The 26518-nt window shown below is 47.7% G+C and overlaps 2 protein-coding genes across 4 annotated transcripts; both read right to left on the bottom strand.

Moving 5' to 3' along the window:
- Positions 1–26516, bottom strand: PLIN1 (perilipin 1). 2 transcript variants are annotated; one of them, XR_006737422.1, is made up of 11 exons: positions 26359–26516; positions 17030–17109; positions 16141–16199; positions 12901–13105; positions 11452–11534; positions 9924–10188; positions 9444–9616; positions 7502–7690; positions 6834–7079; positions 5397–5822; positions 1–40 (listed from the first exon to the last, which is right to left on the bottom strand). XR_006737422.1 is itself a non-coding variant. In XM_045561712.1 (10 exons), the coding sequence occupies exons 3-10, from the start codon at positions 16183–16185 to the stop codon at positions 5463–5465; spliced, it is 1566 nt and encodes a 521-aa protein (XP_045417668.1). In that variant the 5' UTR covers positions 16186–16199; positions 17030–17109; positions 26359–26516; the 3' UTR covers positions 4316–5462. The 2 variants fall into 2 exon arrangements, 1 of the variants encoding a protein (XP_045417668.1); XM_045561712.1 differs by lacking the exon at positions 1–40 and having other exon boundaries at positions 4316–5822.
- On the bottom strand, positions 20880–26504 carry PEX11A (peroxisomal biogenesis factor 11 alpha). Of its 2 annotated transcripts, XM_045561714.1 has the most exons (4): positions 26359–26504; positions 23741–23856; positions 21631–21770; positions 20880–21507 (listed from the first exon to the last, which is right to left on the bottom strand). In XM_045561714.1, exons 1-4 carry the CDS (start codon positions 26412–26414, stop codon positions 21199–21201), a joined length of 621 nt encoding a protein of 206 aa, XP_045417670.1. In that variant the 5' UTR covers positions 26415–26504; the 3' UTR covers positions 20880–21198. The 2 variants fall into 2 exon arrangements, with proteins under 2 accessions (XP_045417670.1, XP_045417669.1); XM_045561713.1 differs by having other exon boundaries at positions 20880–21770; positions 26359–26488.
- Positions 26517–26518: the final 2 nt, after the last annotated feature.

Raw genomic sequence — 26518 nt, 5'->3', positions numbered from 1 at the left:
CCCGTCTCGATTTTCTACTCCCAGTCCCAAGCCACGCCCCCTGCACAAAAAAGCCGGCAGAAACTTTCATCTCCCCACATTGAAAAACTGCTTTAAGTTTTAAGACTCGTTTTCTCACGATGTAGCATTTCTGAAATTGGGTTGTTTGTATTCTACAGTTTTGTCAAGGGAAGCTTGGCACCAGCAGAGGCAGGAGAGGAGATACGGGGTTATCCACGTGCTGCTCCACCTCTGAGCCCTCTGATGCATTGTTTGCATTGGGAGCACCATGCATGAGTGAATTTTTATTAAATCTGGAAACGCATTTGTCACCTAAAATGTCATTAGAAAAACTGAACTCACAGAGTAGTGAAATTTAATGTATGAGGTACATAGATTACCTGCTATACACAAGCAACGTAATTAAAGGCCACATCTCTTCCTTCAGATAGAGCTTAACTAGGAAACCCTCGGCCTCAAGTAACAGAAACCACGACTTGAAGTGGCTTCAACAATAAGGCCATTTGCTATCTCTGCTAACAGGGCTAACAGTGAGACACAGAGAGGGAGGGCTCCAGGACAGGTTAAATAAGTGACAACATTACCAAGGGCCTGGCTTTTCCAATTCTCCCTGCCATCACCTTCAGACATAAAACTTGCAGAGGAAGAAGAGAAGGTTGTGTCATGTGGCAAGAGCTCTTTGGATCAAGCGATCTTTGCCTAGGAGCCCTAGGCTGCCATCAATGTGAATTCATGACTTTAGAAAGAAGTAGCTGTTTTCTAGCTCTTAGGAGTGGTTGTACAATGTTTTTGCATGTAGCACCAATACCCACATGGAATTCTCCTGGCATGTCTGTAGTGTCCAAATTTTGGTCTTTATCAGTATTCCCCACTAAAAGTAGATGATTGCATATAGGTCAAAAACTGGAATAATTTTTTTGTGATCAGAAAATTCAGATGCTTTTACAATGTGTTTTATAGCCCTGAAAAGACAAAAGCCCCAACTTAAAGGGGTTCCTACCAGCCAACTCCTAACGGTTTCAGCATCAAAAGAGCAAAGAACAATTATGGTTAATTGACAAATTGAGCCTGTAGAAATTCCTTTTGTAGAATTTGACAAGCTGATTTTATTACTTATATGAAAAAGCAAAGCACCAGAAGTTGCAAAGACACTCCTGCAGAAGGACAGTTTGGGCGGACTGCCCAAGCAGATATGAAAATGTATTTGAAACTGTTGTAATTCAGTGTGTTAATGCCGTAGGAATAGACAAGTAGAACACATTTGGAAACTAGATCTATTACAGAGCTGAGAGTGCAGATCTATGGGGGAAAGCAAGGCTTTTCAACCCATCAGACAGAACCTGGTCCCTTGGTCCCTTTCTTGCATCTAAATAGATACAAGAAAACATCATTCAGTTATCAGACATCTATAAATCAGAAGCTTCCAGCTGACTTTCAAGAAAACTCTTAAATTTCCTGCAGTATACAATTCAATTAAGAAGAAACTAAAAATCCAAGCCATTAGGAAATGTATAGGACAATCAATTATTCACATGGAAGAAAAAATTGGATTCCTACTTAAACCATACATAAAAAAATAACTCAGGGTAAAAGACAAAACTATGAAAGTATTAGAAGAAAATCATAGGTCAGGCATGGCGGTTCACACCTGTAATCCTGGCACTCTGGGAGGCCAAGGCAGGATGATCACTTGAGCCCAGTAGTTTGAAGTTGCTGTGAGCTAGGCTGATGCCACGACACTCTAGCCCAGGCAACAGAGCAAGACTCTGTCTCAAAAAAAAAGAAGAAGAAAATCATAATCATCAAGGGGAATATTATCAGGGGAATATCATCATGACTTCATGGTGGGGAAGAGTTTTTAAAACATAACTCAAAGCCAGGCACAGTGGCTCACACTTATAATCCTAGCACTCTGGGAGGCTGAGACAGGAGGATCGCTTGAGTTCAGGAGTTCAAGACCAGCCTGAACAACAGTGAGACCCTGTCTCTACAAAAAATAGAAAAATTAGCTGGGCATGGTGGTGCATGCCTATGGTGCCAGCTACTTGGGAGGCTGAGGAAGTTAGGATCCCTTGAGCCCAGGAGTTTGAGGTTACAGTGATCTATGATGACACCACTGCACTGTAGCTGGGGAAACAGAGTGAGACCCTGTCTCAAAAAAAAAAAAAAAAAACCCACACACAAACAAAAACAAATAAAAAAAACCCATAACTCAAAATTGCAAATCACAAAGGAAAAGAATGACAATTTTAACTAAATCAAAATTAAGAACTTTTGTTCTTCAAAAGAATTGACAAAGAAACCATAAAGAGAATAAAAAGACAGGCCACAAGCTGGAAGAAGGTAATTGTGGTATGTATAGCTGATAAAGAATTAGTATCCAGAAAATATAAAGAACTTCTAAAAATCAACGAGAAAAACTACCAATAGAAAGATGCTCAAAAGTGTTGACAGACACTTCACAGAAGGGGAAATACTAATATTCAATAAACATAATAAACAATGTTCAATATCATTGCTAATCAGAAAATTAAATCCACGGTGAGATTCCATTTTATGCCCAGCAGACTTACAAAAATGATAAAATTTAGATAATATCAAGTGCTGGGGAGGACGTTGGGTAAGAGGATGCATATTCCTCTGGTGAGAATGTAAATCAGGACAACCATCTGAAGGGCAGTTTGTGCAGGCTCAGTCCCCTCTCTGCACACAGAGGAACCTCTGGATGACACCACCAAGTATAATGAGATACTAACAAGGTATGCAGAAGTTTCCTTTGACTCAGGTTTTATAGAAGTGTTTAGAACTCGACTTTTTAGTTTGTAATCAACATTTAAATATTTAAAATAATCTGACATAGACTTTATAAGTTTTGACTAAGTATGAAGTGTTTAAATGTTTAGGAAAATGATGCTTAAGACAATGAGCACTGAAGCACAAGGCATGGTGGTATCTCTCTCTCTCTCTCTCTCTCTCCCTATACACAGAAATCCCTTGTACATTAAGATCCTAGATAATTGTGGGAGAAAAAAGTGGTAAATAATTGCCTGGATAAATGCATGTTACAGTCTATAATCGTTCTTTTTCCATTTCCAAAGCTGTGATTGAATTGGAGAAGGATTTTGTAAGCTGGAATAGAGGGCATGGGGTGTTCCTGCGGGCAGCCCAGCGTGAAGGGGAGGTTTGCCCTGGGTCCTGCGCTACTGAAGACACCGAGTGTGGATGTGCCTTCACGTCCACTTGACTAAGAGGGCTCGCCAAGGTGATGCCTCCCAGAACAGAGCAAAGTCCCTCATCCAGCCCAAAGCTAAGGAAGCAAATTTCTGCCATTTAGAGGGCTACTTTGCCCTTGTTTCTGGCCAAAATGTGTTAAAAAAAAAATAGTGAGAAACAGGTTCGGAGTATCTTGCTAACTAATCAAGAGGTTTTAATCATAAAAAAGAGACTATTACAATTTACACTGTTTCCTGGACTTTCCTATTCCATATGCTGGCCCCCAGCACCCTGGCCAGCAGATGTGTTGACTGCTGCGTCGCTGTCCAGGCTCTCATGGGTTGCTGGGAGGGCAGCCCTCCTGCCTCCTGGAGTATGGCCTAGCAAGAGGAGCCGGAGGACTAGGGAGGGCTGGATAACCAGGAGTGTGGTTTCCAGAGCCCCAGGAAGAAAGCAGCATGAGTGGGTGATGCACAGGATGGGCAGGCATTTCTCTCTGACATCCAGGCCTGAGGCCACTTCTACAGCAGCTGCCCATCGGAGCCCTGCCAGGGCCGGGCTGGACTGTGTCTTCTCAGTCCTGTCATATCAGCTTCTAAGGGTCCCTCTTGCCAGATCCACCCCCTCCAACTCCTCAGGGAACTGCTGGGTATGGTGTGCATTGTGGAAGCAGGATGGGCCCCAAGGCTAGCTCAGGGTCCTGGCCATGTCCACATGTATATGTCTATCGGCCCCTCTCCTGTCCCCTTTCTTGGTATCCTGAGACTCCAAAACCATGGATCGCACCAGAGCTATGCCAGGGCCCCAGAGTCAGCTTCAGAGAGCACACTCGTCAGTCCAAGGGGAACCTGCCGGGGGGGGGGGGGGGGGGGCATGTGGATGTCTAAAAGGACTGACTGAAGGGTCATTATCTGTGCATATTTCCATAGCCGCAGATGAAAATAACTAGAAAAACAGGGTGTGGTTGGGAAGGCTACTTGGCATTATCTATCAGTATTCAAAATGCACATATTCTTTTACCCAGCACGTCACTGTTACAAGTTACAAATTTATCCTGTAGAAATAGCCACACATGTACACAAGACATTTTTGATAAGGACATTTATTATAGCACTGTTTATAGTAGCAAAAGCATTGGAAACAACTTAAAACTCCATCATTAGGGAACTAGTTCAATCAAATCTGGCATATCCATATTATGAAGTACTCACTATGTGGCCATTAAAAAGAGCAAGTAGGATATATGATGCTGACACAAAAACACTCATAAGTTGTATTGTTAAGTGAAAAAAGCAGGTGAGTGTAACATCCCACCTTTGTGTAAGCAAAGGTAGGGAGAATATACACATGTGCTTTGTACATGCGTGGCCTCTAACAAGAAGGATACACAAGAGACCACACCATGGTTGTTTTTATAAAGGGGCCTGGGGACCCCAGGGAGAAAAGCACACACCCTTTTACAATGTTTAAATGTTTTAATTGTATGTATGCATTTTCCAGATTTAGCAAATATTAATATTTCCAAAAATAGGGTTGGAAATTAACTATGGCTATAAAATCTATATACGGGCTATACAGTAGAGACTATATGGGGTGAAAGGTCACCATTTTCATCCCCCAGTGTGGGGGGGGGCATTCAAAGGAGTGACTGTGCAGGTAGAAGGCAGTAATGACACAAATGGAAATACCGCTGTGAGCAAGCAGGTGGCGCTACAGGAGACGGGCCTGGGACAGCCTGCGCAGAGCAGGCAGTACTCGGTGACATAAACACAGAAGAGCTTTTGCACGTGTTGTTCCCTTCAAAGCAGTCCGCTGAGAGCCTAGGCAATCAGAGGATCTCTGGGTTCAGTGCTAAAAATGTGTCAAGAACTCCTGTTTGGACCCTCAGGGTGGCGACATGTTACTCATTGGTGGCAAATATTGGTCTGCAGAAAAAAAATCTAAATTTTGGAAATAGTCAAATGGATTTGGCCACGAGTTTGGTTAAAGAAGTGAAAGGTCAGGCTAAGCAATTACTCTTTTAGTAAGAGAACAAGCCATGGGATCAGAGCAGACTGCTGCTCTGGAGCCCCTTAAAAACTGGCTCTGACGGCGAAGCCCCAAAACGATGCTAAAAAAGTGATGTGCGTCTCGGCAGCACCGGCGGGACGAGGCTGGACCACTCTGAAGGAGTCAGTGCTCACCTGGAAAGTGTGCGCTCTGGCCCCGGGGCGCGCCGGGCCGGCGGCAGGGGCGGGGGCGCCGCGGGCTCAGCTCTTCTTGCGCAGCTGGCTGTACTGCGCACGGCCCAGGATGGGCTCCATGACGCTGGGCCGGAAGAAGCTGTCGCTGACCCTGCGCTTCGGCTTCTCGCGGGGCACGGCGGGGAAGCCCGGGCGCGGCAGGGCGGGCGTCTCGGCCTGGTCGTCCAGACCCGGGCCGGAGGGCGCGCCGGGGCCCCTTGCGCTGCGCAGGCTGCCGCGGGGCTGCCCCGGGCGCGGCGCGGGCTCCGGGCAGGGGGATGGCGCTCCAGACCCCCTGCGCTCCGCCTCGGGGCCCTCGGCCTCCGCCGGCGGGTTGTCGATGTCCCGGAATTCGCTCTCGGGCTCCATCAGTGACAGCCTGGGGAGCTGAGGACCCGGCAGCTGCATTAGGACCCCCGCTTAGCCCTTGTCCCTGCGCCTCTAACCCACCACCCCCTCCGGGGCCCTCGCCTTCATTCCTCCGGGAGCGGCGGTCAGGAGGGCACAGGCTGGGGCGTGGGACAAGAGAATGGAGGACACTGGGGAGACCCCTGAGGTCCTATCCACTCTGAGCGTCTCCACGGTCCAGGCCCCTCAGGCAAGGCAAGCCTCCCACAAAGTTTCAGGATCCCTTGGGCGTCCCTCAGGGGGACCCTGAGCGGCAGGCTTTCCTAAACGTTCCTTGAGCCAGAGTTGGAGGCTGAGTGCGGCACACACTTTGACCTGGCCAGGGTCAAGCCAGGTACCCCTGCCTGGGCTTGTTTGGGCCCAAGGTGAACAGACTAGCAGCCAAGATCCCTGGCATGCCTCTTGGTGGGAGTGAGTGACTGAGCAACCCACCCCCTTGCCAGCTCTAAGGGTGCTTCCTGCCCGGACCAGCCCTCCTGGCGCCTGCACAACCTGTAACTTGCTATGGAAAGGGGCCTAGGGGCTCCCAAAGGGATGGCATAGGCATCTCTTGGGTTTTTCCTGTTGATAATGGGGGATAGAATCAGGTGGGGACAGCAGCTGGACTCATGGCCCACCTCTCAGGATGCCCTCGAAGCCTCCCACACCCCCTTCCCAGGCAGCAGCGTGCAAACCCGCCAGGTTCTTTGATGGGGAGCTGAGGGGTGAGGGCTAAGCCACTGGGAATGCCCAGAGTGGGGGCAGGAGATGCCACCAGCAGGTGGGAGGAGAGACATGGGGGAGAGGCCTCAGGCCAGGGCCATAGGCCTCCACACTCCTGGGCTGGGAAAGGCCCCAGTATGTCAAAATGCTTCTGACACACTGGGAATTGGAGGAGGGTCTCCAGGGGGTTGGGGGAAGGAGGGGCTGCAGCCCCTTCTGTGAAATCTGCTTTGTCTGCCCTGTCCAGGCCTCCTTGGAGAGGGAGGGTTAGCTCAGGGTGGGACTCACCGGCACATAGTGCACCACAGTGTCCACCACATTGTCAGTAACGCCTTTCAGGGCATCCGATAGGGACATGGCCCTCCCCTTGGTTGAGGAGACAGCACGGGCCGGCGTGAGGTGCAGCACCCTCCCTGCTGTGCCCAGCACGGCTGCAGGTGCCCATGTCACGGCTGAGATGGTGCGCTGGAGGGCCTTCTGCAGAGTGTGTGCCACACTGCCCAGAAGGCCTCGCGGGCCGGGCAGGGCTGCTACCTGGTGGGCCAAAGCAGGGTCAGAGCCTCCTGCAGCGACTCCACTGACCCTTCCCCTTCCCACCAGCCCGAAAGCTAGAGGGCGAAGCATGGGCACACCGAATTGGAAACACTTTAGGCCTAGCTCTGCCACCAGCTGAGTGGCCTTGGACAGGTCACATCCTGTCTCTGAACTTCAGTTTCTTCACCTGCAAAATGGAGCAGTAGCCTCTGCTCTGCCTGTCTTAAGGGGTGTTGTGAGGGTCAGCTGAGAGAGTGACATGGAAGTACTTTGTTAGCTGGGATTTGGGGCAGGGTGAGGCGTGCTGGACCTATGTACCGTGTCCCTGGGTCTGGGGAAGGAGCCCTGATTTCACGCCGTGCTTCTGCTGCTCACCTGCTGTGTGGCTTGTGGGACCTAGAGGCTCCCACTCCCTCCCTCACCTCACTGAACTTGTTCTCGGTCTCCAGTTCTTCCTCCTCCTCCGACTCCTCTCCCTCTGTGTCCGTCTGGCCATCACGGTCCTCCTCCTGGGTGGCGGTGGGGCTTTGCAGCCAGGGCACCTGCGCCCCGCTCTTCCGCCGGGACACCACCTGCATGGCCGCTGACACGCCCCACTGGGCCAGGCTGCTCTGAGGGGGGATGGCAGCAGACTGCTGGCTCAGCAGCCCCTGCCACAGGTGGGGCTGCCCCAGCAGCCAGAGCCTGTCACCCAGGGTCAGGGCCAGGGTGGTAAGCAGGGCCTGGCCCCGGCAGACTTTTCCTAAAGCTTCATGGAGTGGTAACTCACATACACTAAAGGGCACGTCTGCAGTGTACAGCTCTCTGAATGTTTACAGCTCTGCACACCTGTGTAACTGCCACAGATCAAGATGGAGACCACTTCCAACACCCCAGAAGACTCTCTCTGCCCCCACTCGGTCCATACTCCCCCAAGAATGATCACAAGTCTGACCTCTCTTACTATGCCTTAGTTTTGTCTATTTTTGAACTTCACATAAATGAAATTATACCATGTGTGTTTGTTCATGAGTAGCTAGGTAAACATTATGGTGTGAGATTCATTCATGTTGTTGCATATAGTAGTAGTTGCTTCTTTTTAATTTCTGTGTAATATTCCATTCTATGAATTTACCACAATTTACCCATTCTACTGTTGATGGACATTCTCATTGTTTCCAGCTCTTGGTTAGAATAAAGCTGATGTGAATATTTGGATGTGTCTTGGGATACCTAAGTGCACATTTCTGCTGGGCGTACACCTAGGAGTGGAATTGCGGGGCCATAGGGCATATGTATGTTTAGCTTTAGTAGATATTCCTCACAGATCTTTAAAGAATGAGAAATTCAAGTGGGCCAGAGTGTCCCATGGGAGGAAACTGGCTGAGCAGGTGGACAGATGGGCTGAGGCATAGCTTGGTTCATTCCAAACCTATAGGGACCCCACAGGAAGGCCCTCCTTATAACACAGGTTTTAGGGACACAATTCCATTGTATGCGAATGGTGGCACCTGAGGTTCTGCCCACTGCACGCTGGGCCAGGGCACATGAGTCGGTCTCGGCTCTTATTGGTAAGTGATCCTCGGTGCAGGGCACAGAGGGGAGCTACTACTCCTGTATCCCTACTGGGGATTTGCTTGAATGGAAGATGCAGGCATGGTGATGCTTTTAAAAGTACCTCTCAAATGATGGCTGAGAAGTAGTCATCTTGTTTGCTGGCCTTTACGCCTTAATGTTGCTTTTATTCCCTTTTTTGGCCTCACTTTCTTACTAAAGTTCTTTACGAAAAAAATCCAGCCTGTCTCTGCTAAAATACACACAGAGGTAGGGGTGGGCAGCTGAGGAGAGTTAGCCCTACCTGGGCCTAGAAAGGCAGCTTTACCTTGGGTGCAGTGGGAATGGAAATTAGAAGCCTCTAGAAGGGAAATTTAAAAAACCTGGGGGCAACTAGGGCTCTCTCCCTGACAAAACAGGTTTTATGCTTTGTTTATTTAAAGATGACACTCCCTAGTGCTTGGACAGCAGAGGGGGTCTCTGCTCCCTCGTAGGCGGGAGGGCCCACAGCAAGAGGCCCACTTGAGGGGACGAAGGCTGCAGTGGGGAGACTCAGAATAGGGGAGACAGAAGTGAGTGGTGGGGCAGGACCACCCTAGCAAGATAGGCCTGCCCTTGACTAACATCCTCTCCCTTCTGTCCCCCTGTGGCCTGGAGGACAGCCCTCCACCCCTCTTAAGGCCTCTTGCTCTTAAACCTAGAGCCCCAGACCAGGTTGGAAGAGAGAACATTCCAGGACAGGACGGGGCACCAGGTGGGGGATGGAAGGGACCAGGAGGCCCACAGGATTCTCCAGCATGGGGTCAGGCAGAGCTCAGGGCAGACACTCACCAGAGGTGCCACACCTGGGATCCACATGGCCAGGGCGTGGCCCTGCTTCAGCACCCGGCCTGTGGTCTGCATGGCGTGTCCAGAGAGGGTGTTGGTCAGGGCCCCAACTCTGCTCACGAGGCTCGGCTTGGCCTTGGGAGGCTTCTGGGCCTGCTGGTCTCCAGGAGCAGGGGCTGGGTAGGGATTTGGGGGGAAAGCAGAGAAAACAGATCAGAGAGGGGCTGGGGAAATCTGGGTGGTGTCTAGGGCTGGAAAGGCGTCATCCTAGTTCCCCCCCAGACTCGCTGGTGATTTGTGCAATTCACTATTACAGATGGAGATACAGGGCTCAATGGTTATGGATCCATCTGAAAATCCCACTGGCCTCCCTAATCCAGAGCAGTGGCCGGATGAGCCCTTGCTGCCTCCTGCTGATTCCCAGACAGCGTGAGTAGCCGGCTCACTCCCCAGCATGGGTCCAGCCTCCGCAATGGCAGGTACCTGACTCTTCCTTGTCTGGAGGAAGAAGGAACTCCACCACCTTCTCAATGCCACCCAAGGCCAAGTCAGCTCCTCCAGAGGCCAGTCTGCCAGCTCGGGTGTTGGCGGCATATTCTGCAGTGTCTTTGGCCACCTCCCAGGCAAGTTCACAGCTGGCCAAAGCAGCCCCCAGGACCTTGTCCGAAGTGCTCGTGATGGGCACGCTGATGCTGTTTCTGGCACTGCGGAGGCGGTCGGAGATGGTGCCCTTCAGCTCAGACGCGATCTGGGGGAAATTGGGGGGGTGTCAGGAATGTGAATTTCACAGGTCCTACAATGGCTGTCCTTTCAGGGTCTCAGGCCCTGAGCCCAGCTCCCAGGAAGGCCTTATTTAAAGGCCGGGTAGATTGGCACCAATATTTGGGCACTTGGATAAAGCTGGGCTTTAAAAAGAAAGGGCATCAACCTTCCCTGTGCCAACCGCTCAGGTCTCCTGGTTTCTTCACACCCCATCACTGCCTGTCAAGATTCTACACATCCTTCAAGGACAGCCCCAACAGCCTCCTCCTTGGTGGCTGCCCTGATACCCTCGTGCACACACAAGGCATCTTCTCTTTCAAAGTCCCATACTGTTTCCTCTGTCCTTTCCTCAGAACACTGCATTCATATTGATTTATAGATGTGGTTGATCTTCCTACAAGTTCTGCATTGAAATAATTTGTCCTCTTCATTAGCCCAGGGGCTCCTTTGTGACAAAGACATTGCCCTTTATCTGGAAAAATGGAGAGTGAAGACACAAGCCTCAGAGCCAAACAGACCTGCTCCCATGTGGTCTCCACTTAAGGCTTTGTGGCTGGGAGAAGTCACTAGTTTTCTCTTCTGTAAAATGGGGACAACAGCCCCCTATCCCAAGGGTGGCCAAGAGCATTAAATGAGAGGGCTCTATAAGCACATGTGCTGGCCCCTGGCATAGGGCAGGCCTCAGTAAATGTTTGTGGGATGAGCAGTTGGTTGGTCAGTGAGATGGATGAGGTCAGAGACTGAAGCTTAGCCCCCCAAAGCACCTAACATGGGCCTTTACCATAGCAACTACCAATAAATATGTAGCCAGGTAAAGTGACTTTTCCAGTCTCATGGTCCATAAAGGGTTGGATCTTGAGGACATGGGACTGCAATCCTAGGATCCCAATGAGTGTGACCCATGATGTTTTGGGCAGCTGTAGTCACCGAGTGATCTAGTGCAGGCCTACGGAGCCCCAGGTCCTGGGGCAGGATACTAGGAGGCAACGGGACCCACCCAGCTCCGGTTTGAGTTTGCCTCTGGGCTTGTGCCTGCTGGTCCCAGGAACCCCACCTCCATTTGGCCCCACAGGGGGAGGAGGAGCCCGTTGTGCGACTGAGGAGCAGGCAGCCTCCACCAGCCTTGGAGTTTGCTGTAGAAACACAGAAAGACTCACAGTCGTGGGACCAAAAGCTCCCACCCTCTCCTCCATGAGGGACGCTGACAACGGAGTGTGGGGGAGCATTAGAGGAGAGGGAAGGGGCTCACCTTTTCAGGAGGGTAATGGAGGGCTGGGATCTTTTCCTCCAGGTGGTCTAGGCCTCGGCAGGCCAGGTCATTGGCAGCTGTGACTGGAAGGGAAAGGCCAGGTTGGGGTGAGCACTGCAGGGTGGTTGTGGGGAGGAAGCAATTAATGGAAACTATGTGAATCACCAACAAGTACTGTTCTCTTCCCTCCTTGTCCTCCCTCCTTCCCCACTGCCTGGGGGCCCTGGGTGAGCACAGGGAGGAAGGAGAAGGGGGGTGTGAGTGGGAGGTGGGTGGCCACAGGGCCTCTGGGATGGGCCTCAGTGGGGCCAGATCTGGGCCTGCCTAGCTCTCAAGGTGACAAACTCCCAATTGTAGCCAGTGCAGGCCCCAGACTGAGACCCTTCTTCTTAACCACTAGGTGTTGAGATGGTCAACTGTGTGAAGAGGGACACAGGGAGGAGAAAGGAGCTTCCCCCAGAGATCAGGGCCGGCACCGGGGGATGCGAATGCTTCAAGGGGACCCCGCCCAGGCTGCCGGGACATCAGCTGTGCAGTCATCGTCATGGAGATCACACTTCTCAAGGAGGTTTCTCTATGCTGTTTCTCTCTCTCTCCAGATATCCGACTTTTCTTTACAAAATTCTCAAGCAGTAGAGAGCCCAGATGACCCACCCCCTGACTGGGCAGAATGAGACCCAGGGAAGGTTTGTGAGGAGCTTGCAGGCAGGGAGGTCAGCCCAGGGCCTGGGCCTTCTTTATGTATTTGCGTTAGGTATCCTCAGATACTCACAATTCTCTAACTAGGATGGCGGAAGGTGCTAGACTTCTTAGCATTACTGCTATTTCCCTCAGCCCTGTCAAGAGCCACACCTTGGAGACCACATTTTCAGATGGGGCTGAACAATTTGAACAGGGCACACCTGGCGAGGCCTGTGTGGATGGTTGTCTTCCCCCTCCAGGACCCTGGCTGGTGGCTCTCTGCTGCCCCCGCCTGTCAAGAGCCGCTACCATCAGCCACTAGACCCAGAGGGCTTCCCCACTCCCTGCATGCCCTCCAGCCCTGCCAGACCAGCCCTAGGGCCCACTCCTCCTGCCTCGGTGCCAGACTGCTGGTTCTTGCTGCTGTTGCTGCTGCTGGAGGGGGTGTCTGATCAGTCACGGCCCCACTCTCACCACAGCCCACACAGCTCTGCCCATCCCTACCCCCTGCAGATTCTTTGGCCCTTCATTGTTATCCTAGGAAAATGCTAGTGGGCCACAGATAAGGCATCTGTAGATGAAAAGAGATCTGCATCTGTATCCGTATACCTACAGAAGAGAAGACAAGGGATGGAGGCAGCTAGGTAGGCAGGTAGGCAGACAGGCAAGCTCTCAGGCGGTCAGAGAGATTGGTGGGCAGACAGACAGTCTCGCAGGCAAGCAGTGAGCGCCAGGGAACAGGCAGCTGCTGAGTACCGCAGGACTCACATTGGGTGGACAGCCTGCGGACCACCGGCTCCATGCTCCAGGCAGCAAAGCTGCTGGCACCCTGCACGCCCTTCTCGTAGGCATTGCACACAGAGGCCACCAGGGGGTGGGCTTCCTTGGTGCTGGTGTAAGTCTTCTGGACGCACTCACAGGTGCCACTCACCATAGGCAGCTGCAGGACCCGCTGCAGCACATTCTCCTGCTCCTGGCATGGAAGGAACACATTCAAGTTGTCCCACTTTCCTCTCTTACCTCTCAGGAAGGTGACCCCAGGCTCATGGAGACCAAGAGTGAGGCTAGCCTGAGTCCCAGTGGCTTGGGAGGAACCAGGGCCAAAGAGGTCTCTGGATGCCCCAGTCACGGGAGCATGGGGGTGCCCACAGGGAACACGAGAGCCAGCCTGCCTTGCCCTCCTGGTCACCAGCCAGGCTCTGGAGAGCTGCTGAGGCAATCTCTGTTCTCCAGGGGCCACGCCAAATCCTGCCCCTGCCCAGCCAATCCCCCCACCCCCACCAATTTACTGGTAGACAGCAAGTGTTGTTGACATCCCGAGTTTCAGTCCACCTTAGATCAGCGGCTTCATCTGAACAGTTTTCTGGTCTTTCGGAGATACCGCCTCCCTGCCTGTGCACACTGGCCCCCCTGCCTAGAGTGCTCACCTTCCCGCCCACAGCCCTTTCTGCCTGGCGGAATGCCATGCCCTCCACACTCGGGGGGCCATCCCTTCATCTGTGAAGCTTCTGGACTCTCCTCCTTCACATCAGAAGCCACTGCTTCCTTCCCTGGGCTGTCTCTACATTTGTCACACTGTGCTGTGATTATGTGTGTACTTGTCGCTCTCTCTCCCAGTAGACTGTCATCTCTGTATCCCCAGTGCCTCGCCTAAAGTGTGGCACGTAATGTTAGTTGGACAAATGAATCACAGTCAGGGCCGTACCTGGTAGAATGTGTGAGTTTAAATCTGCCCAACTATATAACATCACAGAATCTTAGGCCTCTAGGGGACTCTGCAGCAAGAATCCTTTCTCTGGTAGATGTGTATTTGAATGTCTCCTTCGATGGGAGGACTCTCTCATAGAGTGGCCTGTGCCGCTTGTTGGACAATCTGCCTTCACCCCCGTCTCACCCTCTGCCCTCTGGAACAACACTCAGCAAATCTGTTTTACCATTCATGGGTTGGCCCTTCACATATTTGAAGTCAAAGCTGTCTCCCTTTAGAGGTCCCTTCTCCATGCTAAATAGCTCCAGTTCCAACTTAGTTTACTAATGGTCCCCATCGTGGTCTGGTGACCCCCCTCCCCTGGACATGCTATAGCTTCATGTTGGCTTTTTTTTTTTTTTTTGAGACAGGGTCTCACTCTGTTGCCCAGGCTGGAGTGCACTGGCGTCATCATAGCCCACTACAACCTCAAACTCCTGGGCTCAAGAGATCCTCCTGGCTCAGCCTCCTGAGTAGAACTACATACACATGCCACCATGCTCGGCTAATTTTTCGTAGAGACAGGGTCTTGCTAATGTTGCCTAGGTTGGTCTTGAACTCCTGGCCTCAAGCAATCCTCCTAAAGTGCTAGGATTACAGGCATGAGTCATCACACCTGGCTTCGTGTTGGCTTTCTTAAAAATATAGCACTCAAGCTTGAAGACAGAACTCCAGGTGTGGTCTGAGCATGCAGGGTGTAGTGGAACTATCATTTCTCATTATTGGGGTGCTGTGCTCTTATTAACGCATTTCACTTTGGCAGAAGTCATATAACTAAGCTTTAGGTCACCTAGGAACCTGAGTGAAAACATGCCAGTCTTTAAATAAAAGAATAGATTCTCGTGATGCAGAGGGCAACAACATTTCCTAGGTGCCATTAGGCTTCAGGCACTGCTCTGTGTGCCTTGGTGACATGACCTCGCTTAATTCTAACCGCGACCCTCTGTAGTGGTGACCCATTATCACCACTGCTTTGCCAATGAGGAGACAGACTCAGAGATGTGAAGAGATTTACTGAAGATCACAGAGATAGTAAGTGGCACAGTCAGGATTCCAAGTCAAGTTTGAAATGGCCTATCTAGGATTTGCTTCAAAGTAACACAAGGCCAGGGAATTGATAGGGGGAAGGATGAGGCAGGCCTGGCCACGATTCACGGTTGCTGGGGCTAGTGAAGGGTTCATGGGGCTTCTGTCTATTCTTATGAATGTTAAGAATTCTCCACATAAAAAGTTAAAAAGAGAAAATTGTCCAGGTCTGACTCAGATGTTCGAGCTCTTGTGTAGCTTTAACTATGATGTTGTGGCATGGGTCTGCTCTGTAGGCAAGGACCGAGCCTGTTCTGTTTGCAGGTGACAGAGTTAGACGATCCATCAAGGAGACCCACGTGTACACTAGACAAAGCAGGACACAGTAGTGTACCTTTTCATCCTGCAGGCGGGGTTTAAATTTGAACTAGAAAAATATTTTGACTAAAAACAAGAAACCATTCTCTAACATTTTGGATGGAGCCTTTGGGGGTTGTTTTAGACAAAGCCAAAATGGGAAAGAGATCCTGGGAAGGGAATAAACCACCATCGGTTAGGATGGCTTAACTATGCACCTGACCATTTTATGCCTTTCTATACGATTCAATACAAAACTTAACACAGCAATTCCTAATGCAAAGGTTAGTTAAAGCCTAACTTGGGGCAATGTAGATATTGTACAGGTTCATAATTTTTAAGTTTAACTATCTCAACTGTGCCCAAATCAGGCAGCATCAAGTATACCTACAAGTATCAAAACCATTCTAAGCCACAGTGAAAACCAGGTCAGAGACACAACACTGGACACACTGAACATCCAACCCATCCCCACACACGGCAGCACAGGCTGTGCACCGACAAACTCCGGGAAGTACCGTTCACCGTGTAAACGACGCCGGAGTCAGAGGACGCAGGGGCTCTGCGCTGGACATACATCCAGCTGGGTGGTGCACACAGCCCGGCTGCGTCAGGGTTTAGAACATGGCAGTTCCCTTCTTCTCCATTCGCCCTGCCCCTCAGCCAGGATTTTTGTCCTTTTTCTCCAAGGTGCTTAATTTTTAATAGGCATCTTTTTTTCCCCCTCAGATACTCCAACAGCCCCCTGCAAAGGTAGGGAGGGCAAGAATAACTAGGACACGGTGGTTAATGAACTAGGATTATAATCTGGACATATCTTACTCTAAATCCCCTTCCTATCCCATTCCCCCTGTCTCATATGCGCCCAAGTTACTTACAGGGAAGTCTCCATCCAGCAGGGTGGGGTCCTTGTTGACTGCCATCCTCGTTCTTCCAGCTGCAAAGCAGAGAGTCCCAGGTCCACCAGAAGCCCTCAGACCTGAGATCCACAGGCCAGTGCCCTACCTCTCATGGCCACCAACTGGGCCCAGGCTGCCTGGGAGCTCAGTTTTCCTGGACAGAAGGCATTAGTTTGAAGGGTAAATGTCACACACAGAGGCCACTCCTTAGAGCCCCAGTTGCTCCACAGCCTACTTTCAAGACTGATGTTTCTTATAAGGGCTCAGGGTAAGAAATGACAAATGAAGATAGCCATAGAGACAAAAGGTTTTAGATGAAGTCTTGGGGCTCTAAAATGAGGATCCAAAAGAGACTAAAAAAACAAGTTTCAAGCCAGGCATGGTGGCACATGCCTATAGTCTCAGCTACTTGGGAGGATGAGGCTGGAGGATCACTTAAGCCCAGGAGTTTCAGACCAGCCTGGGCAACACAGTAAGACCCTATCTCCAAAAAAATAAAAAAATAAAACAAGTTTCAGGTTTAGTCTTTTTTTTCCCCCAGTGAAAAAGCACTGGGTTTAATTCCTCTATTTCTAAGCAAGCATACATGCCAGTCCTTCTCTCTATGCTCAGCCAGGTGAGAAAGCAGCCACTCTTCAAACCAGCTATTTCAGCTGCATTCTGGAAAAGGCAGTGATCCCAGACCCCAGAATTCTATTCTCCCATTCACCTTGAGTCTCTTCCTCAGTAGTTTCCCTTTATCCCCAGTAAAATTCCCAAGAGGCCCTTACCCTCAACTTCTTCCCTTTAAAGCTCATAAACAAGCCAGGAAAGGCAGATGCCCCAGGGCCCCCACACTCACTCCAGCGGACCACCACCTCAGTCTCACCCGGACTGTAGAGCCTCCTCCGACAGAAACAATTCCAGTCACTCCAGGGAGTCTTGAGCAATGCTACTAAGGTCTCCTAGCTAGAGGGGGCAGAGAGGAAGAGAAAGCGAGGTCAGCCAGTTGCTGGGTTATCTGACCCAAGGTCCCAGGGGCATGGCCTAACTTCTGCAAGGACATTTAGCCAATGAGGAAGTAGACAACAGAGTTGAAGGAGATCAAGGCTCAGAGGATTTAGTATTCCAGAGCCATGAAGCATTAGTTCTATTATGTTTCTGGTCCTCAAGTCACAAAAAAACTATTTTCCAGAAAGAAAGTATTGGGATATATGTCATTAAACTCATAAGCTCTAAAATTCTATATAATTCTGTAATCTTTGGCTCCTTTTCCACAGAGGGTCTTGTGGGACAATTGTCAACCCATTTCTCCCATCCTTTCTCATTTAATAACAAGAACGAATATTGAACAGTAAGATTTAAATCCACACAGGAATAGAGTTCGCCTGAATGTACTAGTCTTTGGTTATGGAAATAAATTGCCCTCAATGAGGAAGAAATAGAGCTGGGGGTTGAGTCCTTAACAATCTAGCCTTTGAGGGAACAATTTCAATCTCTATAAATTCCTAGAGTTGAGGAAAATTTATTGAACAGTACCTGGCCTAAGATGCCATTAGAATGGGCAGTGAGAGAGATAACTAGATCTTTGTTCTCCTAAGCCCAGAGAAGTGACAGTGTTGACCAACATTCTGTCACCAATCAATAGCACCCAGACAACCAAGAAATATCACCTACCTCTCATCCCTTCCTTAGCAAGGACTTAAGCACAAACCCAAGTTCGAGTTCGTAGATTCAAAGATAACGGAGTACTGTGGTATACACCATAGTTTTCAGATTATCTAAGGGTTTCTCAATTAAGATGGACAATAGGAGGATAAAACTTATTTTCATTGTTGCTGGTAGAATTATTATGTATTGTTGACTCTCTGCTAAGTCACATGCTGCAGGCAACAGGAGAAAGAGCAGGGGGTGGGGAGAAACAGTGCTTTATGATAGATCCTTGGCAATAAATTCTGTCTCTGTGATAAAGTAGGGAAAGAGAAGTAAGGAAAAGAAGGAAAGAGTCAAGCAGGAAACCTCCAAAAGGAATAATAAATATGAGATATGTTTAATACTTATTGATCCAAGCTGGACTTTTGATATATGACAGTCACAGAGAGGAAGGGAAGTATCTAAAGTGGCCTCTGCCCTCATTTCAAGGTTCAGGACAAATTATCCATGAGGCTGTGTCTGGACAGCAACCTGGGCCAAAAGGCAGTTTCAGCGTTTGGAGTAGTGGCTTTGGGCCAGAGGGAGTAGAGGCCTCTGTGCCTGAAAGCTCTGCTAAGCTGGTCCTTTGGCCGCTTTAGCTGGGAGTAGATTGTAGGTGAAAGGTGAAAAGTGGTGAAAGGGCCTAGCAGAGTCACAAGGGAAAAGTCAGTTTTCCAGCAGCAGCGAGCAAGGCATAGAGTTGCATCTTCTTTCCTTCCCTATCCCCACCTGTGCCCCCTACCCCTCCACCACATGACAGCAGGGACTTTGGTCATCTTGTTCACAAGTAGGTCCCCAAAACCATGCATGGCACTCAAACATTCACTGTTAAATAAATGAATGCTCAGGCAACAATATTCAGTTGTGAATGTGCTGGCCTGTATATCTATTAGGAACTTCTTTGATTTTTGGAATCCCTCATGAATGTGGAGCCTTGGAGGTGGGGAGGTTAGTTAGAAAACAGAAAGATGCACAGGGAGGAGGTACCAGGGCACCATTAAGGTCTGCACAAACTATAGTAGAGGTGGCATTTCCCAGACTCCTCACTACTCACCCTAACTTGCAGAGGACAAAAGTACCAAGACAGACACCACCATAACATGCCACCACAAATTCAATGCAGACCTCTCCAGGCAGAAGCCAAACAGCCATTGACAGGGCGGTTGCAGAGCACCCTGTCCAGGGTGGCACTCTGGATGAGATCATTTTGGAGGTCCCTCTCAAACCAGAGGCTCTATGTCTAAATCTTTATCATCCTGCTCAGCCTGGATCTTCCAGCCTAGAGCCCACTGCACCAATGGTGTAGACTTTGATTGAGGATTATATGCTGGATTGCCTTCCTTTGAACTCTACTCCATTCCCTGAACACATTCACAAACACATGAGTCAATGCTGTCTAAAAATTTATTGGACATAATTAATCAATTAATATTACAGTAGAGGATCTGGACAAAGTAAAAACAGTTATTTAAAGTTTTTATTTGCCCTGATCTAGTAGCTTTCAATTCCTTTAAAATTTCCAAATTGTTCTTTCTCAAATCCTGTATCTTGATTGGTCACTTTAAATAGAGAGCCACAGATCTCTTTTTGAGAATCTCAATCACACTTCTGGGCAATTTAACTTATTGAGTGCATATTTCTTTTCTCATTTCCATTCAGATAAACGGCACAGCTTTGCTGGTAGGACTGACACTGGCCTCCTAACTGCTGGCATTTCTCCACCTCACCTCCCTCAAACTAAAGGATCTATAACTACACGTAAGGACACAACAACCAAGATGGGAAGTAGGAATACAGGTCAGTGTCATCGGCTCAATATTCTAATGTCCTCTTCACGGGCCCCCTACTGCTCTTTCCCACCTCCCCCAACCATCCTACAAATAAGAAGTCTAATTTATTATGGAAAACTGTGGCCCTACTACATCCAGAGTATTCATGGAATTTTTTAACTACATAAATTTTTATGAAAATTAACACAGAATTGCCCAAACTGTTATAAGGCCTTAAATAAAACAATCTAGCTGATAAATCTAGATATGGTTTTAATTTTTGCAGAGTAGAATATAATCCCCTGACCAAGGAAAGTTCCAAATTTTGGTAGGGTAAGAGGCAAAAAGCACAGGATTCTGGAAGGGCTCACACTTCTACTTAATCTTGAAGACAGTGAGATATTATGGAAAGAACACTGGATTGGGAGACAGAGGATGAGGTTCTGACCTCAGGGGTTTTTTTGTTTTGTTTTGTTTTGTGTGTGTCAGTTTTCGCATCTGTCACAGGTTACACACATTGTGACGCCCCACCTTTTTTTTTTTTAAATCTTAATTCCCAGCCGGGTGTGGTGGTTCACACCCGTAATCCTAGCACTCTGGAAGGCCGAGGCAGAAGGATTGTTTGAGCTCAGGAGTTCGAGACCACCCTGAGCAAGAGCGAGACCCTGTCTCTACTAAAAAAATATGGAAGGAAATTAGCTGGACAACTAAAAATATATATAGAAAAAATTAGCCGGGCATGGTGGCACATGCCTGCAGTCCTAGCTACTCAGGAGGCTGAGGCAGGAGGATTGCTTGAGCCCAGGAGTTTGAGGTTGCTGTGAGCTAGGCTGATGCCACGGCACTCTAGTCTGAGCAACAGATTGAGACTCTGTCTCAAAAAAAAAAAAGAAAAATCTTAACTCCCTTCTGTAGGCTTCCGACTTTTGCTTACTCGCTGCACTACCTAAAGACCTCCTCCATAGACACAACTTATACCATGAAAGTGCCTGATGCCTTTCTGTTTCTACTTCTGGACAGAGCAAGGACTTGAGTGCAGAGATGGTAAGGGCCAACAAGTTAAGAGGCTATAGGCCCAGCTCCTTTCCATCCTGCTACTACATCTATGGGGTTGGGGGGGCAGTGCAAGATGTAACTGATAAGAGAAATAAAAGGGCCTCTACCAGATCTGGGAGTGCTGTGCACCAGACCTACTGTAGTCACGCGAAATCAATGATTCATACACCTAAAAGTTACTGGTTATTAGTGTTCACTTATTAGTTTGATTGGGTCTTTTTCAATTTTTTCCCTTTCAATTTTTATTCATTCAGCGAACACTAGGCTCCTACTATGCCATAAGAGATGCTCAATAACTGTTAGATGAAGGGAAAATATTCGGAAATTCTCAAGTCACTCCAGCACTCTAAAAAAACACATATAAATCTTCACGCTCCACCCTTCTCCATTCTTGGCTGCACCTCTGCTCACATCACAGGTTGCTAAATGCTCACATGAATAAGAACTTAAGCACAGTCTGACATGGCCTGTGATTAATGCAAATGTCTGATCCACTAAGAGGTCATCTTTTAAAGCAGGTACTTCTCAGCCTGAAAACACCCTAGCGGGTCTTCAGCTTCATCTGAGGATATGCCACAGTGATCATGCCTGCTATAGAGGACACAAGACCTCCAAGTCCAATGATGCCAGGATTGGACTTACAGATCCCCAGCTGGTCCAAAGGGTTCAGAATATCACAGAAGTTCTTCACAGTGTCCAGGAGCAAGGGAGGATGCTGCTTCAGAGATCGGAATAAGAGAAGGAGAAAGGACTGGAGCCATTCTGTTTCCTCGTCAGCCACGCTGTACTCAAGAGGATCCTGGGATGATGATTTCTCCCTCTTTGCCCTGTTGTGTGCAACCTGTTCCATCTGCAGGGAGATTTCATATAGATCCCTGCCCAGGCTCAGCAGGAGAGAATAGTAGTAGTGGCGGGCAGCCCATGTTCGCCACTTCTCTTTGTTGATGCCAGAGGCGAGACCTACACTCCTTACCCAGAGGATGGTGTCACAGATGAAATAAATCACACGGTTCAGGTTGGCTAATGTCAGGCACAGGCGGGGTACCAGGTCAGTGGCATGAATGCTCTGCTCAGTCGCCTGCACAGCATGTACCACATTGCCTAGTCTGAACCCTGCAAGTAGAACCCAGAATAGTAAACAGTTATTTCATTAGCACGCAATGGGGAGGCAGAATCTCTGTGACAAGGTGAGAAGCCAGCACTGTTTTTTTTTTTTAACAACCAGTGGTCATTTGAGGCTCAGCCTTTGCTCAGGAAAGGAGAAGAATTTTACAGTATGTTAAAGACATCTAAAATGATCCTGGAAGGCAAAAAAGACAGTGACTCTTTAAATTTACCTCCTCCAATCCAGTGAACACCTTAACACTGACTTACAGCATACTCCAGGCAAGGTCAATCATGAGTGTAGATTGTTACATTTGAGTATTCCCAGATACACTTCTTGAGAAGAAAGGTATTATGATAATATGAATTCCAGATTCAACATTCTCTTGAAGAGTTCAATGCCTTACATTTTATTTACTTTCCTTGCCTTTTAAAAAAAAACACCATTGTCATTTTGCCATTTCTCTGGTCCAAACCATTTTGGCTACCTACTCTCAAGAAAACAAAGTAGAGATGGTAGGATTTAGTGGAAAGGACAATCAATAATATTGTCACATGTAGCCCTTAGTTGAATTAAGTCAACCATTGCAATGACATGTCCCTATGTAAGCATGTAATTCAATTAATCAGGGATGCATCAATCAATAAGTACTTATTGAGTACCTACTGAGAAAAAGTTATCATCCTCAACTTTATGGAGGATATAAAAGATGTATTTTTCCTTAAAGGACCCTTCCTCAGACTCAGTAAGTGCTCCGAAGTAGCTACTCTCAGAAAATTTATAATCTCAGAAGAATGTTTGATATTATTTTACCAAAATACATTAAAAAGTACATGTAATGACTGTTATGGTATATGGATTCTGGGTTCCAATCCTGGCTCTTGCACTAACTGGCTGAATGACCCTGGATAAGCCCCTTCTGGATTTCAGAGACTAGTGACCTCTAAATGGCCTTTGAGCATCAACATTCTAAAGAATCTAAGAATTTCTAATCTTGGCCTTCAAAGTCATCCAGAAAAGCTCACCCCACCCTTCCATCCCTCTGCTTGAAAACTTAAGTATTCTCTGACATGGATCCTCCAATACAATGGTTTGCTCATAACGGTTCTGAGCCTTTACTTAAGGAAACCACCCTTCCAGAACTCTCTCCTTTTTTCCTCTAGCCACATCTTAAGTCCCACTTCCTCCAAAACACCTTTCATTGCCTCTACCCCAGCCAAGAAATTTGGTAATAAATTTTGTATTATTATTTACAGCATTTGATTTCTCCCATAAGGCTCAGGTCTGTACCTATAATTAAGCAGGTGCTCAAAAACACCTGATCAATATGTAATGTTCTACATTCCATTCTAATGCCTCTGGTAACCTACTATAGCAACAACAGGTTTTCATCAAACAAAGAGGAGTCAGGCATGCAATTGCTAAGAGAAATATGGGATTTTCCAGTATGATTATTAAAGTAAATTAAATGAACCCCAAACAATGACTTTACTTTTTGCCTTTCACATGAAACCACCCCATAAATAGTATAATAAAATGTATCCAAACATGTCCTCTAGTAATCTTCAAGAGAAGAAGGGAAAAAGGCAAGTGGTCCAGGATTTAGCTATTCTGTTTTTATAAAGAACAAAAGGGCTAAAAGGAGCCTGAAACTCATGTTGGGGATTGCCAAAACATTTTGTGATTGTAAGAACTAAAGATGAGCTAACACACTGAATGTCCTACTGGTTATGATTAAGCAGAAAGATTATAGAATTAGCACCAAATGTGAACACAGGAGGGTGTTTGTGAATGGTCTCAGCAGCACATTCAAACTTTTGGACCTGTTGTGCCATGAGGTCACCCTTACTGATCAACTTTGTCAATAAACTTGACTGACTAGAAATTAATGACTTAGAAAGTATTTTATGAATTACAGGGTCTGAGGCTGAAGATTCTAAACCAGGAGCCATTGTCCCTCAAGAAACAGGGTACTTACATTTACGCCCAGTGCTCACACTGGTCTCCAGTTTCTTGAGCTTCATTACCACCTTCTCTTTGCCAGCTTTAGGCTCTAACAAATATCTAAGCAACATGCATGTGTACTGAGTGGCTCTGAAATGGAAAAAAAAATGAGGACAATGATTTACAAACCAAATAAAACTTAATTCATGAAGTAAAGAAAAACATATTGTGCTAAAGGCAAAATTTCCAAGACAATTTCTCATTTAGCAGCTCTTACAAGAGCAAAATTCTGCAATAGTCATTCCATAGGAGAGCCAAAGGGTAGAACACATGATGAAAATGCAACACAAAGGTAATGAAAGAGACCTGCAGTAATGCAGTGAATAGCCCCCCCTTAACAGCCTTTTGCTGGCACAGAGAATGGAAGTAGTCACAGTGGGAAACCAGAAAAATCTCCCTCACATTAAGTCTGCACCCAGTGTAGAATGATTTTCAGATTTCTTTTTTTTTTTTTTTGAGACAGAGTCTCACTCTGTCGCCTGAGCTGGAGTGCCGTGGCATTAGCTTAGCTCACAGCAACCTCAAACTCCTGGGCTCAAGCAATCCTCCTGCCTCAGCCTCCCGAGTAGCTGGGACTACAGGCATGTGCCACTATGCCCGGCTAATTTTTCTATATGTATTTTTAGCTGTCCATATGATTTCTTTCTATTTTTAGTAGAGACAGGGTCTCACTGTTGCTCAGGCTGGTCTCAAACTCCTGAGCTCAAACAGTCTGCCTGCCTCAGCCTCCCAGAGTGCTAGGATTACAGGTGTGAGCCACCGATTTTCAGATTTCTTAAATGAACTTTCTACCATGTAGTTAACCTACTACTTAAGTAATAGGACATAAACTCAAACCAAAACCAAATGAAAAGTCCACAGTTTGAATACTGTTTAATTTTTTTATAAACTAAAAGGACCAAATACATACCAGTACACAATTAATATAGATATGTTTTTACATTTGTCTTTCAAAATTAGTATTTTATATAAAATACAGGCAGAATCCTGTTTAATTGTACATATATAGTCAATGAAGTGATTATTGTTATACCTAAAAATAACAATGACTTACTAATAAATACATGAGAAACTTTTAATCACACAAACACCCAAATGCATTTGGCAGCCTACTTAATAAAGTATGTGCCTGGTTCCTATTGTTCTATAACTGCATTTGAATCCCTTTATGCTATAAATATTATTCTCAATAAAAATGTGGCCCATTTTCCAAAATGGGAAACTTGTCATTAGGGATTAAGTAAAAAGAGAAGACAAGGATCATAAACAATCTCTCTCTTTTTTCAAATGTGCTTCCTGGCTAGAGGGCTGGTCATGTCCATGAATCTCCATTTCTCAGATTTGGTCTAATAGGAGTCAGTCTAAAAACAAAGGCATTATTTTATGAACGACAATTTGGTCACAGAGGTTATATAGATTGTCAAGGAGGTTGGGAAATGAATGATAGAGATCTCAGATCTTGCTGAATAACTATATCCCAAATGATTATTTTATTAACCAACCTCCTTGATAAACCTTGCAGGGTACATTCTGGGTACACTGGAATTACAGGGTTTCTATTTTAATGAAGTTTGTATATAATGCAACCATCGTAAAAATCAAATTACTTAGAAAGGCAGTGTGGCTTGGTAGTTAAGAGGTGTGAACTGGAGTCAACTGTGTGGATTTGAATCTCTTTGCTCTGTCACTTAGTACCTATTAACCTCCTTCTGCTTCAGTTTCTCCATCTGTGAAATGGGGGGATACTTAGAGTATCTACCTCATAGAGTTGTGATGACGGAATAGGTTACTACTTGCAAAACACTGGGAACAATACATGGCACAAAGTTGGCTTCCAAAAGTCTCATTATTCGGGCTATTCTTATTAATCTGTATTAGACTTGAGCACCCAGAAGAGAATGTAGAGCCGTTAAATAAAACTGCACCTGTAACTATTTTTTTTATCATTAAGCAAGAATCAACCAAATCTTTAAAAGAAACATGTACCTTAGAGGTGCAGTTAGTTATTTCTGATTTTCCCCACTGTGTTTTGTTTTACAGTTTGCAAAACTATTTCACACGCAGTATCTCAATGAGATAGACTGGGCAATAATGGAAGATGGAGAAGATAAATACAACTTCTGTCTCTCTATAAGCATTTCAAGGGGTATTCGAAGCCACAACCAAGTGAACTGCGTCTGTAGTCACAAATGCTAATCCGAAGTTTCTGTCTAAAAGAAATTCCTCGGAAGAATGTTGAGCGGAGAGAACCCAATCTTTCTCTGCCCGAGAGCAAAGTTAGCGGAGGAGGAGGACTTGTCAACCGGCGTTACGGTCAGCGGCCTCGCGGCGGGTGGGCGCCGGCGCCGGGGCTTCCGTGCACGAGGCTCAGGAAGGGACTCAGGAAGGGACGCGGGTGCGTTCGGCCCAGCCCCACCGAATTTAGGGCGGGGAGGGGCTCGAGAACCAAACTCCCTCCGCGACAGCGGGCGGCGTCCTTCCTCCTTCGACCTACTAGGCTACCACCTCCTTCTTCTCGGGGGGCCGGAGAAGAGGGACCCGAGTACCCAGTCAGGGCGACAAAGTGGTGGAGGCCGCCGGCACCTGACTCACCTGAAGAGTCGGTCCCGGCCCTGGGTCTGGTTGGTGAAGCGAGTGAAGGCGTCCATGGCGCCCAGCCCAAGCCCCCGCGTCGCACCGCGCTCAGTCGCGGGTCCTCTGGGGCGCCGCCGGGTCCCTACGGAAGGGTCAGTCCCAGTGCCGGCCTTGCGGG

Source organism: Lemur catta, chromosome 9, assembly GCF_020740605.2.
Source record: "Lemur catta isolate mLemCat1 chromosome 9, mLemCat1.pri, whole genome shotgun sequence".
In the NCBI taxonomy this organism is placed as follows: domain Eukaryota; kingdom Metazoa; phylum Chordata; class Mammalia; order Primates; family Lemuridae; genus Lemur; species Lemur catta.
The sequence above is the reverse complement of the archived record's forward strand: the minus strand, read 5'-3'. Positions and strand labels throughout refer to the sequence as shown.

Coding starts and splice junctions, on each gene's coding strand:
- PEX11A (XM_045561713.1), bottom strand. CDS start 26,414: ATGGACGCCTTCACTCGCTTCACCAACCAGACCCAGGGCCGGGACCGA. Junction 23,857..26,358: donor GGCCGGGACCGACTCTTCAG/GTGAGTCAGGTG, acceptor TTTCCATTTCAG/AGCCACTCAGTACACATGCA. Junction 21,771..23,740: donor TGTGAGCACTGGGCGTAAAT/GTAAGTACCCTG, acceptor TTCTACTTGCAG/GGTTCAGACTAGGCAATGTG.
- PLIN1 (XM_045561712.1), bottom strand. CDS start 16,185: ATGGCAGTCAACAAGGACCCCACCCTGCTGGATGGAGACTTCCCT. Junction 11,535..12,900: donor CCGCAGGCTGTCCACCCAAT/GTGAGTCCTGCG, acceptor TTTCCCTTCCAG/TCACAGCTGCCAATGACCTG. Junction 5,823..6,833: donor CTGTGGTGCACTATGTGCCG/GTGAGTCCCACC, acceptor CCGGGTCCTCAG/CTCCCCAGGCTGTCACTGAT.